The sequence below is a fragment of the Onychomys torridus genome, chromosome 16, assembly GCF_903995425.1.
Source record: "Onychomys torridus chromosome 16, mOncTor1.1, whole genome shotgun sequence".
In the NCBI taxonomy this organism is placed as follows: domain Eukaryota; kingdom Metazoa; phylum Chordata; class Mammalia; order Rodentia; family Cricetidae; genus Onychomys; species Onychomys torridus.
Window position 1 is genome coordinate 21595288 of NC_050458.1, and position 14111 is coordinate 21609398.

At 37.8% G+C, this 14111-nt stretch overlaps 1 protein-coding gene across 2 annotated transcripts in view; it reads left to right on the forward strand.

Annotated features, from left to right (window-relative positions):
- The window catches only part of Col14a1 (collagen type XIV alpha 1 chain), a 203460-nt gene that overhangs the window by 139563 nt on the left and 49786 nt on the right, over positions 1 to 14111 (forward strand). For both annotated transcript variants that reach the window (XM_036208869.1, XM_036208870.1), the window contains exons 35-37: positions 7028 to 7105; positions 10109 to 10195; positions 11425 to 11478. In XM_036208869.1, the coding sequence (XP_036064762.1) occupies positions 7028 to 7105; positions 10109 to 10195; positions 11425 to 11478 (219 nt within the window). The remainder of the gene's footprint in view (positions 1 to 7027; positions 7106 to 10108; positions 10196 to 11424; positions 11479 to 14111) is intronic.

Consider the following 14111-nt stretch of genomic DNA (forward strand, 5'->3'; position numbering starts at 1 on the left):
ACAGTATTGTACTCAAAGGTGATCAGCTGTGTTACTGGAGAAATGAAAATTTTCACAATGAATTTTCTATCTTCCACCCCACATTTTACAGACAACTAAATGCTCATTTACAACTTGATTATTGACAGTCACATCTTTTTGCTTTTTCATTTATTCATATTTTACCTCTGTAGACAATATAAATTCCCTAAAATAAAACAACAGCATGGGCTTCCTTTAAAAACCATCACAGTGTCTATCATGTTTCTACAAGCAGAATAAGTGCCCAAGAAACACTTGCTAGAATGTGAACAGAAATGGACTATTTCTCATACATGGGGTTTTGTTTGTGGTTCAGAGGCTTGATTGTAGGACCTTGTGACTATCAGGCAAAGGCCTCCAACTGAACTACATGCCTATTACCAGACTATTTGACTTGCATAATCTCTTTCCTTAAAAGGTAGTAGACCCCATATGCGGCATCAACTGCAATCTCTTAAACATACCCTACTCTCCCCTACTTGTATTTTATAATTATAACTTTACAGTCATTATGTTTCAAATTGTACCGTGGGTAATAATGTACTCTATGTACATAACTAATGAAATATCAAAAAATTGATTTCTAAACCTAAAAGTGACTGTACATTTCAGGTACACCAATGGTAACTTTTCACTTTGGGACACCAAAGAAATGCAGTTAAACAGAGGGCCCTTTGTGGCAACTTGTAGCCAGAACTAGACAAAGGAGGAATTTATAGATGTCAATAACTAAAGAGTTCTTTGTAAGGCTACTAAGAAAAAAAGCCGTGGCTTCTCTTATAATCTAGAAGTCTATGTAGGGCTATTAAATGGATTTTCAGTCTTCCCACTTACTAAAGAATTTGCTTACATTGAATCAGATAATATTAGGTTAGATTGTAAAAATGCGATTGAGTAGTCCTAGTCTTGCTTTGGGAGGCATTGCTTACTGGTATCAGTGCCTCATGAGAGAAGTCCAGGCCTTTGAGTTCATTTTCAAAAAAAATCCATCTCAATGTTGGTCTTCCTCTGATAACTAGCAAAAGGGGATGTGTAAGGGGCACAGTACAGATAATCCCAGGAGGTGGTATGAGCAATGGGCATGATTCAGATAATTCCAGGAGGGGGTGTGTGTAAAGGCTTGTGGTTCAGACAATTCAGGAGGATCAATTATAATAGTATCTCCCAGGTCAGCATCACCTGCCAAATCTAGCAAGAATTCAAAATGTTAGAGGACTGTAAAGACTCTATCTCTGAAGGAAACCTATCCTTTTAAACCATAGTCAAGAGAAGGAGAAAGAATTTAGGGACATAGTAACTACTGTATAGAAATTGCTCACATTCTTAACAAAAACAACTCATGCTCAGAAATGCAAGATTCTGCAGGCAGTGGCAGCCCCTGGGGAGACTAAACTAAATAAGCAGGCCTCACTTAGCTGTCAAAACACATGTGGAAAGAAAGTAACTGCCTCTCCCTTCCAGTCTTTCCTCTAAGAGGTTTGTTACTTTTTTTTTTTTTTTTTTTTTTTTGATGATTCTAGAAAAAGTTTGAGCTTCTGGCATGGAACTATGTTCTTAAAGTTTCTCTTATACTTTTTTGAATCCAACACTTAGGCAGTTATGCAGCTGGCATGTCTTCAGGCTCCTGCTATTGAAATAAAAGAGAAACATGTCAGGGAGCCACCTATAATTTTATTCACTGAGTAGATATTTCTGGTGTAGAATTCAAAAGTAGACTAGTTGATGACTCTTCAAGAGCCAAGTGTTAATTTTTTTTTTTTTTTTGGTATGGAAAACAGGATTCCCTTCACACTATATATTCGGATCACAGTTTCCTCTCCCCAACAACCCCCAGATCTTCCCTACTTCTCCACCCACCAATATCCACATCCTTCCTTTCTCTCACCCATTAGAATACAAACAGGTATCCCAAAACCACAATAATAAAATAAGACAAAATAAAGCAAACAAGCTAGAGCAGGGCAAACCAAAAAAAAAAAAAAAAAAAAAAAAAAAAAAAAAAAAAAAACATAGAAAGAGCCAAAGAAAGAGAGAGAGAGAGAGAGAGAGAGAGAGAGAGAGAGAGAGAGAGAGAGAGAGAGAACCCATAAAAACAAAATACAAAAACCATTACTTATAAGCAAACCATTATTTGAACAAAATGGCAAGCTACAGAATGGGAAAATATTTTTCTTAACCAGCTACACATTCACTAGAGGACCAATATCTAAAACAGAAATAACTGAAAGAGCAGGGCATGAAGAAAACAAGTGCTGGGCTGGAGAGATGGCTCAGAAATGAAAATCCCTGACTGTTCTTCCAGAGGACCGATTCCCAGCATCCACAGGACAGCCTATACCTGTCTGTAACTCCGGTTCCAGGGGATCTGACACTTTCACATAGACATACATGTAGGCAAAACATGAATGCACATGTATTAAAAAAAAAAAAGAGAATAAGTGCGAAATTTTAAAAAGGAGCTTTCCATGAATTGCTTTTTTACATCCATAAGCTGTAACAGTAGCTAATACATATGTCTTTTGTGGTCTCGGAAACATGTATTACTCTGCAATATCAATTTAATCTTCTAAAGTGATAAAAAGAGATACTCATATTGCCTTCACTCTATTGATGCAAAAACTGAGGCTTGAAGAAGTTATTGAGAGTTCTTCTTTCAAAAAATGAACTTGAGATTTGAGACTCTGCCTGCCCTCCCCAGGATCATGTGCCTTCTATTCCAGTGCCGTCTTCCTCTAGAGCACACTTTGATTTTCTAGATCTTAAGGCAGAGAAGTGAGTCTAGTCCCATCCAGTGACCATGTGCCCCATCTCTCCTCTCCCAGCTTCAAAGACTCGTTATTTGAGTTACAGGCTTGCAAATAATTGTGGTCCAACCTTATTTTCAAAATGCTTCTACACTTCAGCATTTACATTTCTTTACGTTAGCAACAGATATAAAAGTTGTTCACTTTCATTTCTGAATTTAATTAGAATGCTCATAGTTTTTCTATGGTTTAACGAATGAAAAGCAAGTCAAATCTCCAAGCTCTACCATGACAAGTAATTCTTGCTTTGTTAATGAGGTCAATGAAAAGTTGGACACCCAATGAGAAGTGGAAGATATCTTAGGTCTCTGCAGCTCTGCATATAGGACATTCTTATACACAGAACTCTTTCTATTTGTACAAGTACAGAAATGTACTTGCATTATTCAAGAAAAAAATTGGAGGAGAAAATTTGGTACTCAGTGGCAAGTGGAGCCGAGAGAACTTTGAAATTCCCATTCATAGATCAAAATGACTCAATGGGCAAGAAATATTTTAATCTTATTTTCTTCCTAACATTTGACCCCAAATGACTTGTCTTTTGAGTTACACCCAGACAAAGTGTCCAGTGAGGGAAAATGAGCATTTGTAATCAGCTAAGTATTCTACTTAGAGAAATTACAAAGTATAAATGTGGAAGGTTACATGTCCTTCCTTATGTTTTTAAAATCTATCTTTTATGTTTTGGGGGTTAGTTAAGTAAAGGGGAGCTGTCTCTTGTATTAACTGCCTGAGGTATGACTTCTTTTGTACCATGTTGTTTTGCACTCTAAGGCACTCAAGTATGAGATGCTTTGACATAGCGTTGCTGTGAGATCTGTGTAAGTTGTACAATTCTGCATACCATTGCTTTTGGAATAAAAGCCAGAAGCCCTTTTTATTTTGTTGTTGTTGTTTAATTTGTCTGCAGAAATGTGCCTTGGGAAAGAAGTCCCAAGTACAGGCTAAGGAATCTAAGCTATCATGAATGGAAAATGACTATGAATAATTTGTTGTACTCAAAGGAAAAGCTGCTGATTCCATCTAACTTGCGAAAGAAAAGGCAGCCCACGTAGTAGCATTCCTCAAATGATAGTTGGCTTCATTAAGTACTTAGTGGATGTTTGATCCCTTCAGTAGATAAATTGAGCTCATACAAATCCTAATCACTCCACAGGGCAGAGACCTAGGCAAAGGTTTATAGGTAGACATTATGCAGCTCTAGTGGCTGAGTGTTGAATGTTTATTGGAAAAACTTCAAGAAAGCTTGATGCGTACTAGGGGTGGTGAAGGGCTTTTGCTTTAAGTAAATCTTTCCATTCACTGAAATATTTTGACATAAAGACTTTATCCAGGAATGTTAAATTTCTTAATGCATGAATGATTTCCAGACATAGCTGACTGTAGCTGATGCTGCCATAAGGAGACCCATTGAATAAATGTTCTCAGATGCAATGACATTAAAAAGTCAGGCTGCACTATCTTTGTTTTAAGCGTTTACCCAAAGATCCAATGATAACAAAATAAATCACACTAGTGTAGACCACACATTGGTTGTATTGTTCAAATCTCAACTGGACTTGAACTTTCACAATGTACTTCAATTACTTAGGCTTTCCTCATTTCAGGACTTACAGACCTGGACTACAGAATGGACATCCCCATCACTGTGCTCCACGGTGATGATGTGAGGAAAAATGATAGACATAGAGTGCTTAGAATAGTACCTGGTACAGAGCAAATTTTGAAAACCTGTTGGTTGATATTGCTTGTTGCTAAGATTATTTTCAAACAAAACGTTGAAAGTCAATAATAATTCAGAAGAAAACTATTCTGTCTCTTCCCTACTCCTACCACTTTTGTTTTGATTTTTACAGTTTTAGTGCCTATACTTGAAAAGCAAATCATGAGAGAGTTGTGTATAGAGCTTTAAAATATTTATTATTCATTGTAGTTGTGTTTCAGGCACTGTTCTAAATATTATCTCCATATTAACTCATTTGGTCTTCCCAACAAACATATGACTAGCTCATAGAATGGACAGTCCCTTATCTGCCATACTTGGAATCAAAGAATTTGAAATTTTGAAATATTTGAATATACACAATGAGATATTTTGAGGATGGAATCTGAGTCTACACACTATATCTATTTATGTTTTCATGTATACCCTTTACACACACTTGGCAGGAACCTTAGATATCTTTAATGTATTTTATATACAACCTACCCAATAAGGCCAGATGTAGAATTTCTCATTCACGGCGTCATTTCAATATTTAATAAGCTTCGTACATTTAGATTAAGGGTGTTCAACCCGTGTCAGGGCAAACTTTTACAGATGAGAAAAATGAGAGTTTAAAACAGGAATGAATGTCTTCAAATAACTCAACTCACCAAGGTTGGAGTCAGGACCTTCACCCCAGCAGTCTGGCTCCATAGGTGCTAATATTTGTACTCTCTGAGCTAATTCTTGCTATCTATATTTACAAAAGTCTGCTGTAGCATGCTTTTGGAAATGTTTTCATTTTTCAGTTTTTTTTTAATTGCTCATTATTTGTTGTATGGCTTCCCTGTTCTTGTTCACATATTGTATGTTTGGGGCCTGAGTGTTAAAATATCTAGGAGAACAAAAGTTATGTGCTCTGCTGGTATTTCAGCAAATAATATGTTACAGTGCATAAGTTCAAGGAAGTAAGATGTTTTGAATAACGAGTCTCTTTTCAAAACCCGAGGTTATTCTGTTGACTTGTTAGAATAAATGTTCCAGTAATGCACACAGTTATTCTTAGCATGAGGACAGAAAGCTTGGTTTCATTTCCTTTCTGTTAGAAGTGGCTCTTTGGTAATGCTTCCCAAACTTCCGGCAGCTGGTTTCCACAGCAGTAGCGACTTTGGTGCTGTCATTTACGCCCTGGAGGCTCTTGGCCAAGGATGAGTGGCAGTCTTTGGACAACGTATTTATGGCCCTTCTTGAAAACATTACTTGCTGAAGGAAGGTTGAACATTAAAATGGAAATATTATCATCTTCCCAGTTCTGCTATTAATGGCATGCTTAAATATTTTAAAATAATGTAGAAAGAAATCAGTAGAAGTAATCAGGTCATTAAGTTGGTGTTTGCCCTCAATAATGTTATAGAGATATTTATGTATATTTCACCTTGTACCTTGAGTTATACCAACACATGTAGGTGAAACAAGACTAAATATTTACAGTGTGACAAGTGGCTTAAATAAAAATATACCAAGTCCATGTACTCGTGGTACTCACGATGAATCTTTCACAACACCTCTTTGAGTACAACATGTATATAGAATATTAAATATTAATATATTAAAATAATATATTGATTCTATCACATGCTAATATAATTATTTAATTAAATATAATTAAAATTAATATGATATTAATTATATAACAATAGTGTAATTTTATATTACTATTAATAGTCCCTATAAGTTTTTCCAGCAAAGGAATGTTTTGTTTTCTGGTTTTACTACTATCTCAGAAAAGGCTGTCCACTATCTTGCTTATAGAACAGTAAGAGCACCAAGTGCTGAACTAAGAGTCCATTCCTCTGGTAGTCCACCTGCTTATCATGTGTTACATACTATGCTACGTGACTCAACGAGGAGCGGGCATTTCTCCTTCCCTTGTGGAATTTAAGGACCTGATAATACAAATAACTGAGCTGTGGGTGGGAAGTGATCTATGAAGTCATCTAGAGTGCTCTATGATTACAGGGCATTTGGGAGGCACGAGGGGCTTCCAAGGAAGGCTTTGACCACAGAACTAAGCTTATTGTAGTAGATCTGAGAAGGAGGAGTTCTGGTCTGGGGAGGATTTGGATAGTAGACAGAGCAACTGTAGACAGAAAGTGCATTTCAGGAACAAAATTAGCTTGAGTTTATTTTTAGTTTTGGTTTTGTTTTGGTTTTTGGTTTTTCGAGACAGGGTTTCCCTGTATAGCTTTGCACCTTTTCCTGGAGCTCATTTGGTAGCCCAGGCTGGCCTTGAACTCACAGAGATCCACCTGGCTCTGCCTCCCGAGTGCTGGGATTAAAGGCGTGCACCACCACTGCCTGGCTATTTTTAGTTTTTATGTACTGGAATCTTATGTTAGAAATACTTTTGTATTTTATCTTGGATGAAATAGTTATAACTATGAACAGCTTTTATCTGTATCCCCATTATTGAATGATGACTCTCTTTTTTAATCAGTTCCAGTTACAGATGTTTGATATCATTTGCTCTACATCATGGGCCAGTAAAGACAGATGCTGTGAACTTCCCGGCCTGGTAAGAATTCTTTCACCTCTATCAGAATTAAAATCTATGATTTTTTTGGAAATGAGGGGCTGTTTATCAATATTCATACCATAGGCAATTCCTTTTGTGTTGATAACTAAGGTCAGGAAGTTTTAATAAATAGACAGAAAAGAAGAAATCAATGAGGCTATCATATATATTACCACATGGTTTTGTATCACAGATGTTATTTACACACACTCCAGATGCTTTTAAACTTCCTGCTTCACAAAGCTTCCTAGGCCAAAGGAAATACCTAAACGTTCCACTCATGAAATGTTTGGCTATAAGCCTCCTGCTTCTCCTAACCACTCAGTAGCCATAGGAAAATACTATGCAGGCATTGAAAGGAAAATGTGACATTTCTGTTTGCTTGATTCTTGATTAATGATGATTATTTATTAGTGAGAAGTGTATGTGTACTGAATATGGCAATGTTTCCATGTCTTGAGGTTAGATTATGCTTGTTCCTCACTTCCTTTTACACACTGGTTTGCCCCATGGTCTTGCTTTTCATCATAGCAACTACTGAAAATCTAGGCTTGTAAAGATAGAACACCAAAAAGATGGTTCAAAATATGCTGTGGTAATTGTAGACTGCTTTTATTTATCCATTTTGTTCTGTGAGGAGGGCGTCATGTCATCCAGGCTGTACTCAAATTAACTGTCTAGCCTAGTGTCCTATTTAGGTTTGATTGGCAGTTTGACACAGCCTACAGTCCCCTGAGAGAGGAATCATCTGGTTAATATTAGCCTGAGGACCTATCTACAGGGAGTTGTCTTGACTGTTGATTGTGGGAGAACCAAGCTCACTAAAGGAAGTACTATCACTAGTCAGCAAGTCCTTAACTCTGTAAGTTAGGGTTACCTTAACTCCAGGTGAGCATGGGCCTGTGAATGAACCAATGAACGTGTGGTTTCTGAGTCAGGTTCCTGCTCTGACTTCTCTCAAAGTCAGCTGACATAGACCCTCTCCTCCTCTAAGTTGATTTCTTCAGAATGTTTTATCACAACAGCAGAGAAGAAACTAAAACAAGGATGACCTGAACTCTGAACTTCCTGCCTTTACCTCCCAAGTCCCGGGATTTCAAGGTAGCATCACCATGTCCAGAAAGAAGCTCTGAACTGTCTTGAGCTAGTTATGCACGTGAAGTCCAGTGGATACCAAATGTTGCTTTATTTTTCTTGATTTTTTAAAAAAAACATTTATGGTGTCAATAGGAATTTAATAGACTGCCCCAGGCTATCTTGTCACACAGATTTGGAACTATAGTCATTATCTGTATAATTTGACACTATTAGAAAACTAAGCTGGGGTTGGGGATTTAGCTCAGTGGTAGAGCGTTTACCTAGCAAGCGCAAAGCCCTGGGTTTGATCCTCAGCTCAAAAAAAAAAAAGAAAGAAAAGAAAAAGAAAACTAAGCATTTTCCATTATTCTCTCGTAAAGTTGTATCTATTCATCCACATGTAATCAGAAAAAGAGATCCATATCTCTGGACCCTCATGGAAAGCAAGCTGATGTAGGAGGCTGTGCTGCAGCCAGGCAGTTAGCATATCTTAATAACTAAACCCGCACAAAAAGCACAGTCAAGTCTTTATGAAGTCCAGAGGATCTGATGCTAGAACCAGATTAAAACATTTATTACAGGCAGTAAATTCCTGGAGGCCTGTTAGGGGAAGCAAGTAACTCATTCTTTCTTCATCCAGATAAGTTTCAAAACTAGTGGTGAATTAAACAAGACATCTTAGTGTTAGCCATAAAGGAAGGTAGGTTGGGAAATGGAAGAGGAAACAGAATCTCACATTGTATCAAGCAAAAATGTGGTCCCCAGTACCCCTAGGAAGGACCTAGGTCCTTTTCAGTACTTTTCTCCTTGCTTTATTCACTGAAGGCTTATAATTCTATACCTGGACCACATATCATCAATAGTAGCAAAAACACCCCTGAGTCTTGAAACAGGAAGCATGATGCCAAATTCATTTGCGGGGGCGGGGGTCTTTTGGAATACTTAAATTTATGTTTTAATCTAGCTGACCAAATATTAGAGCAGATGAGATATGTTAGCAGGAGATTTGAATGGAAATCTTCCCTTAGCGTCCATCATTTAAAGAAAAGGATGTGAAGACTATTTAGGTCATTGTTTCAGCTGTTTGGGGGCTTTTCGTCTGAATATTTCAGAGACTTACTTTCATCTTGGTAATTTATTGTCTGTGCTCTGTTCCATCTCACCTCACTGTCCTGTGAGGTCTTAAATGATGAAGGCCCTTTCCATCTACTCAAAGGGACTGGTGGACGCTAAGTCCTAAAGTGCTGAGGTCCTTTGAGCATCTGCTCCAAATGGGATATTTAAAAATTGTAAAAGACGGATACCAGGAGTGCTGCCTTGCTCTGCATTGGAGTAACTCACTTGAATTTATTCAGCCTGACATTAGCAATCATTTTCTAATATCACCTGTCAGTAAATATCCCAAGAGAGGAGAAGGACCCCTACCCTAAAGCTTCAGGCTCACAGTGTTTTCTTAGTTTCAGCTGATAGAATTGTCACAGGACACAGATGTGCTTAAACAGTTTTAGTTCTTTGTTTTAATTCATATACAGTAGTTTTGACTGAGCCTTTCAACAAGGTTTCTTTCATTCTTTAAAACAGAAAAATGATGTAGCATAATGAAAGTGCTTCAGGCCTTTAGTTCAAAGAGCATTGCTATTCTAGATGAGTTAGATAGAAACAAAAAATGTCCTCTGCTCTCTTTTTTTCTTTGTTTCTTCATTTGGATTTCTAAGCCAGTTTTAGCAAATCCCTCAAAATCTGGGATAATCGATGATACATATGGTCCATGCTGCCTCCTTATGGAAGACTCGGTACAGTCAAGAACCTTTATAGTATAATGTTCACTTAAAATTTTAAAACACCTCCTAAAGTATTTTCTTAGAGTTAATAGAGCAATTTATATAGACCGTCTTGTTCACAACTACCCTTTACTTCCCTACTCAGAGGGATGAAGAGTCCTGCCCAGACCTTCCACGTTCCTGCTCTTGCTCAGAAACTAACGAAGTGGCTCTAGGACCAGCTGGCCCCCCAGTAAGTCTTGCTAGCTCAGCCTTGAATGTTCTTCAGTAGCATTAATGTAATGCCATCACCTTGGGTCTCACATGCACTGCCTACTGAACTAAGGGGGTGCTACCCACTTAATCTTAAGTAAACTTAGACACATCTACAAGATGATCCTTTCCCGACCATGCCATCCATCTTCCATTGCTTTATGTGCAAAGTCCTCCCTTTAAGCCACTGTGGTGTCAGTGTGAATTTCAGTCATTGGCCCCTGCTCATAAGATTAGCATATCGGCCTGGCGGTGGTGGCACACACCTTTCATCCCAGCAGAGCCAGGCGGATCTCTGTGAGTTCGAGGCCAGCCTGTTCTACAGAGCAAGATCCAAGACAGGCACCAAAACTACACAGAGAAACCCTGTCTCAAAAAACCAAAGAAAACAAACAAACAAACAAACAAAAGATTAGCATATCCTCTTGCTGCCCACTCTGTATGTACAGACTGTAGTAGGAGCAAAGCCTAGGTAAATTGAATGACACCATCTACACTGTATTCATTTTTAAGGTGACCTAGCAATACTCTTTTTCATTTATTATAATTCTTTATGTGCTTTGACAAACAGATTTATTTAAATACATTAGCCAATTAAAATATTCAGAGGACACATGCATTATATGTAGATGTGTGTTTACAAATGTGAACAAATACATAAAAAATTCACATTTGTTGTGTAAATAGATATGTTTAATAAAGGATATTTCCACTAAAAATGGCAGAGTTGGTGCATTGGTATGTTAGAACATCTTAGGAAGAAATGCAAATGATTGTAATTTCAGAAACACTAAATTACTTTTATTTCTGTATAAATAGTTGGAGTTGAATTGTTGCTTTTTCATTGGCTTTTTACAAAGTTATAGTATAAAACACACATCATTCCATGCCAACTGAGTATTTTATTTTTTTATATGTGAATCAAAGTAGCATTATATAAAGCTCTAAATAAACAAATCATATAAGAATTTTTAAGGTTTAAAAGGACCTGGCAGCAAAGGTTTTCTGAGGCTATGAAATGATCTGCAGGAAGGGCCAGAACTGGGTGGGGAGTTTCCAGTTGAAGATGGTGATGAACATTTACTGGTACACATTGTGTGGGCTTCCTATAAAATAGCAATGACCTAATCCCATATTATGAAGACAGATGAATAAAGTATGCTGTTTTGAGATTTGTTCTTGAGCTAATACTTAACATCTGTTTGCCAGGGTGGTCCAGGACTCCGAGGACCCAAAGGCCAACAAGGTGAACAGGGTCCGAAGGTAAGGTGGTCCCTCTTTGTCTCAACTAGCTATCACTTTGGAGTTAGATGTGACTACCTTGTGATTTATAGCATCTTATGCATTCGTGACACTCATGTCTGCAATTTTGACTTCTAATGCAGTTGTGTTATTAAGTATTTAATAACTCAATCAAATGGAAGACTTTTGGGACAGACAAGAATGCCAGTGTTCTGTTGGCTTAGTCTATAAGGTGTCCCTACTGGTCCTCAAGGTGCTTCTCTTTCTGCATCTGTAATAGAAATGTTTTAAGCAGGATCACACAGTCACAATTCAGCCTCAGTCCCTCCCAGGAAATTTCCGACATTTTGGATTCCTTTTCCAGTTTTGCACTATATATAATCAAATACCTAGCTTTGCAATCTATTCTCAGTACCCAAGGCCACCAAGTATGATGCTCCAGGTCATGCATTGCAGAGGCACCAGCCAGCCAAACTGACCAGGCCATGCCAGCCCACATCAAAACACACATTTTTCTCCTTCACACAAAGGCATCCTAAGGACTGGCAGAAGCCCAGCTACTAATTGAGTTCAGGCCTCATCCTCTTCCCTTTGGATCCTGGAAAATCTTTAACTGATCTATGTCCAGTGCCTTGACTTTCTGATTGATTCTACACATCTGTTCTGAGATTAATTTCCTGAGCCTCTATGCTGGATTTATGCGTATTTAAAACTTTCAGCCATGGACCATGGCGTGGCCATTGTTGGTATCATATTCATGGCTTTTCCTTCAGTCCTTCTAAAAGATTTATTTTATGTGTATGGGTGTTTTGCATGTATGTCTGCACCACTTGTGTGCAGTCCCTGTGAAGTCCAGAATAAGGCATGAGATCCCCTAGAACTGGAGTTATAGGTGTTTGTGAGCCATCATGTGAGTACTGGGAATCGAACCCAGATTCTCTGCAAGAGCAGCCAGTGCTCTTAACCACTGACTGGTCTCCCCAGCCCCTCCAGGTCCTTTCTGACTCAATTCTCCATCTCATTCTTGTGACATTGCTTCTCATGATTTCCACAGCACCTGTCTTACTGATTTAGTGCTTCAAATATATTAAGTCTACATACTATTTATTCATATAGAAGATACTATTGCACTAAAAAAAGAGTTTCACTTTAAAATTAGAAACAGATGATGCAAGGTAGGATAAGATGTGAGCATGAAAAAGAAAGAAGTAGATGAAAGAAAGCTGAAGACAATTAATCAAGTATTATCCAGTTCAAAGACTATGGTGCATATCCTTTGTGGTTTATCTGTTCCATTTTCTGAGACAGGCTCACTGTTCCTTACTTGGCTCCATCTCTTACCATGCTGTAAGAAAGGCTAGAACTGAATGCCCTCTCTCAACAGGGCTTCTCTAGCTTTTTCTCTCCATCACCCATGGCGGAGCCAGGAGCTCCTATGCTTTCTAGCTTCTACCTCTCAGGGCCTCCTTCAGCAAGACCCCAATAGTTCCCCCAACCTTCTCAGTGGGTAATGGTTCTAATGATGACTACGAGTTAATTCTTATATTTGGTGACTGTAAGGCAACCCATTTTCTCTAATTATCTACTCCCACAAGATTGTCACTAATATGCTTATTTCTATGTGGCAGTTTTGGCAAACAAAGGATACTGCTATGCAGTAAATTTTGGACAGCGGAATATTGCATAGCTACCTTTGTGGACAGTATGAGAGAAGATAAACTGCACTACACACACACACACACACACACACACACACACACACACACATACATGTAGGGAAATTCCCAACATGTAATCTTTTTTCATTTCTAATGCCAAGTAGATAATAAGAATTTGGATCACAAAGTAGTGGTCACTGGTCTCTTCTAGTCTATTTGTTTTATATATATATATATATATAATATATATATATATATATATATATATATATATATATATATATATAATATATATATATATATATATGTATATATATTTTTTTTAAGATTTATTTATTTATTTGTATACAATGTTTTGCCTGTATGTATGCCTGCATACCAGAAGAGGGCACCAGATATCATTACAGATGGTTGTGAGTCACCATGTGGTTGCTGGGAATTGAACTCCGGACCTCTCGAAGAGCAGCCAGTGCTCCTAACCTCTAAGCCATTTCTCCAGCCCCTTGTTTTATATTTTAAAGAATAAAATTGGCCACTTACCTCCTGCCCTACTCATCAATAATACATAAATGATATAGTACTAGACTATTACTGTTCAACATTCTAAGTGATATTTGTAAGTTGCCCCTTCTCTAGCACATTGCAATTTTAATGCTCTAGCCCTCTTCCACATAAACCTTGCATGTTCCTTATAAGGAGAGTTATCATATGGTGGTCTACAGTCTCATTTTCTACATACTTCTCAAATCACGTGTGATTTCTTATCCCCTCCGAGTCTTGTGCGGCTGTTCTCACTAAAGTCACCACATATGACTAGTTCCATGAGCTATTGTCTAATGTTTATCTTCCTTGCGATCTCTGCAATAGTTGATTCATTTGGCCAGCTCTCTGTTGGAATTTGTTTCTTCTTTGCCATTCTCTCTTTGTTCTGGCACTAACTTTCTGGCTTTTTCAGATTCTTTCCCAGGCTTTCTTCCTCTCCATTCTAATTGTCAT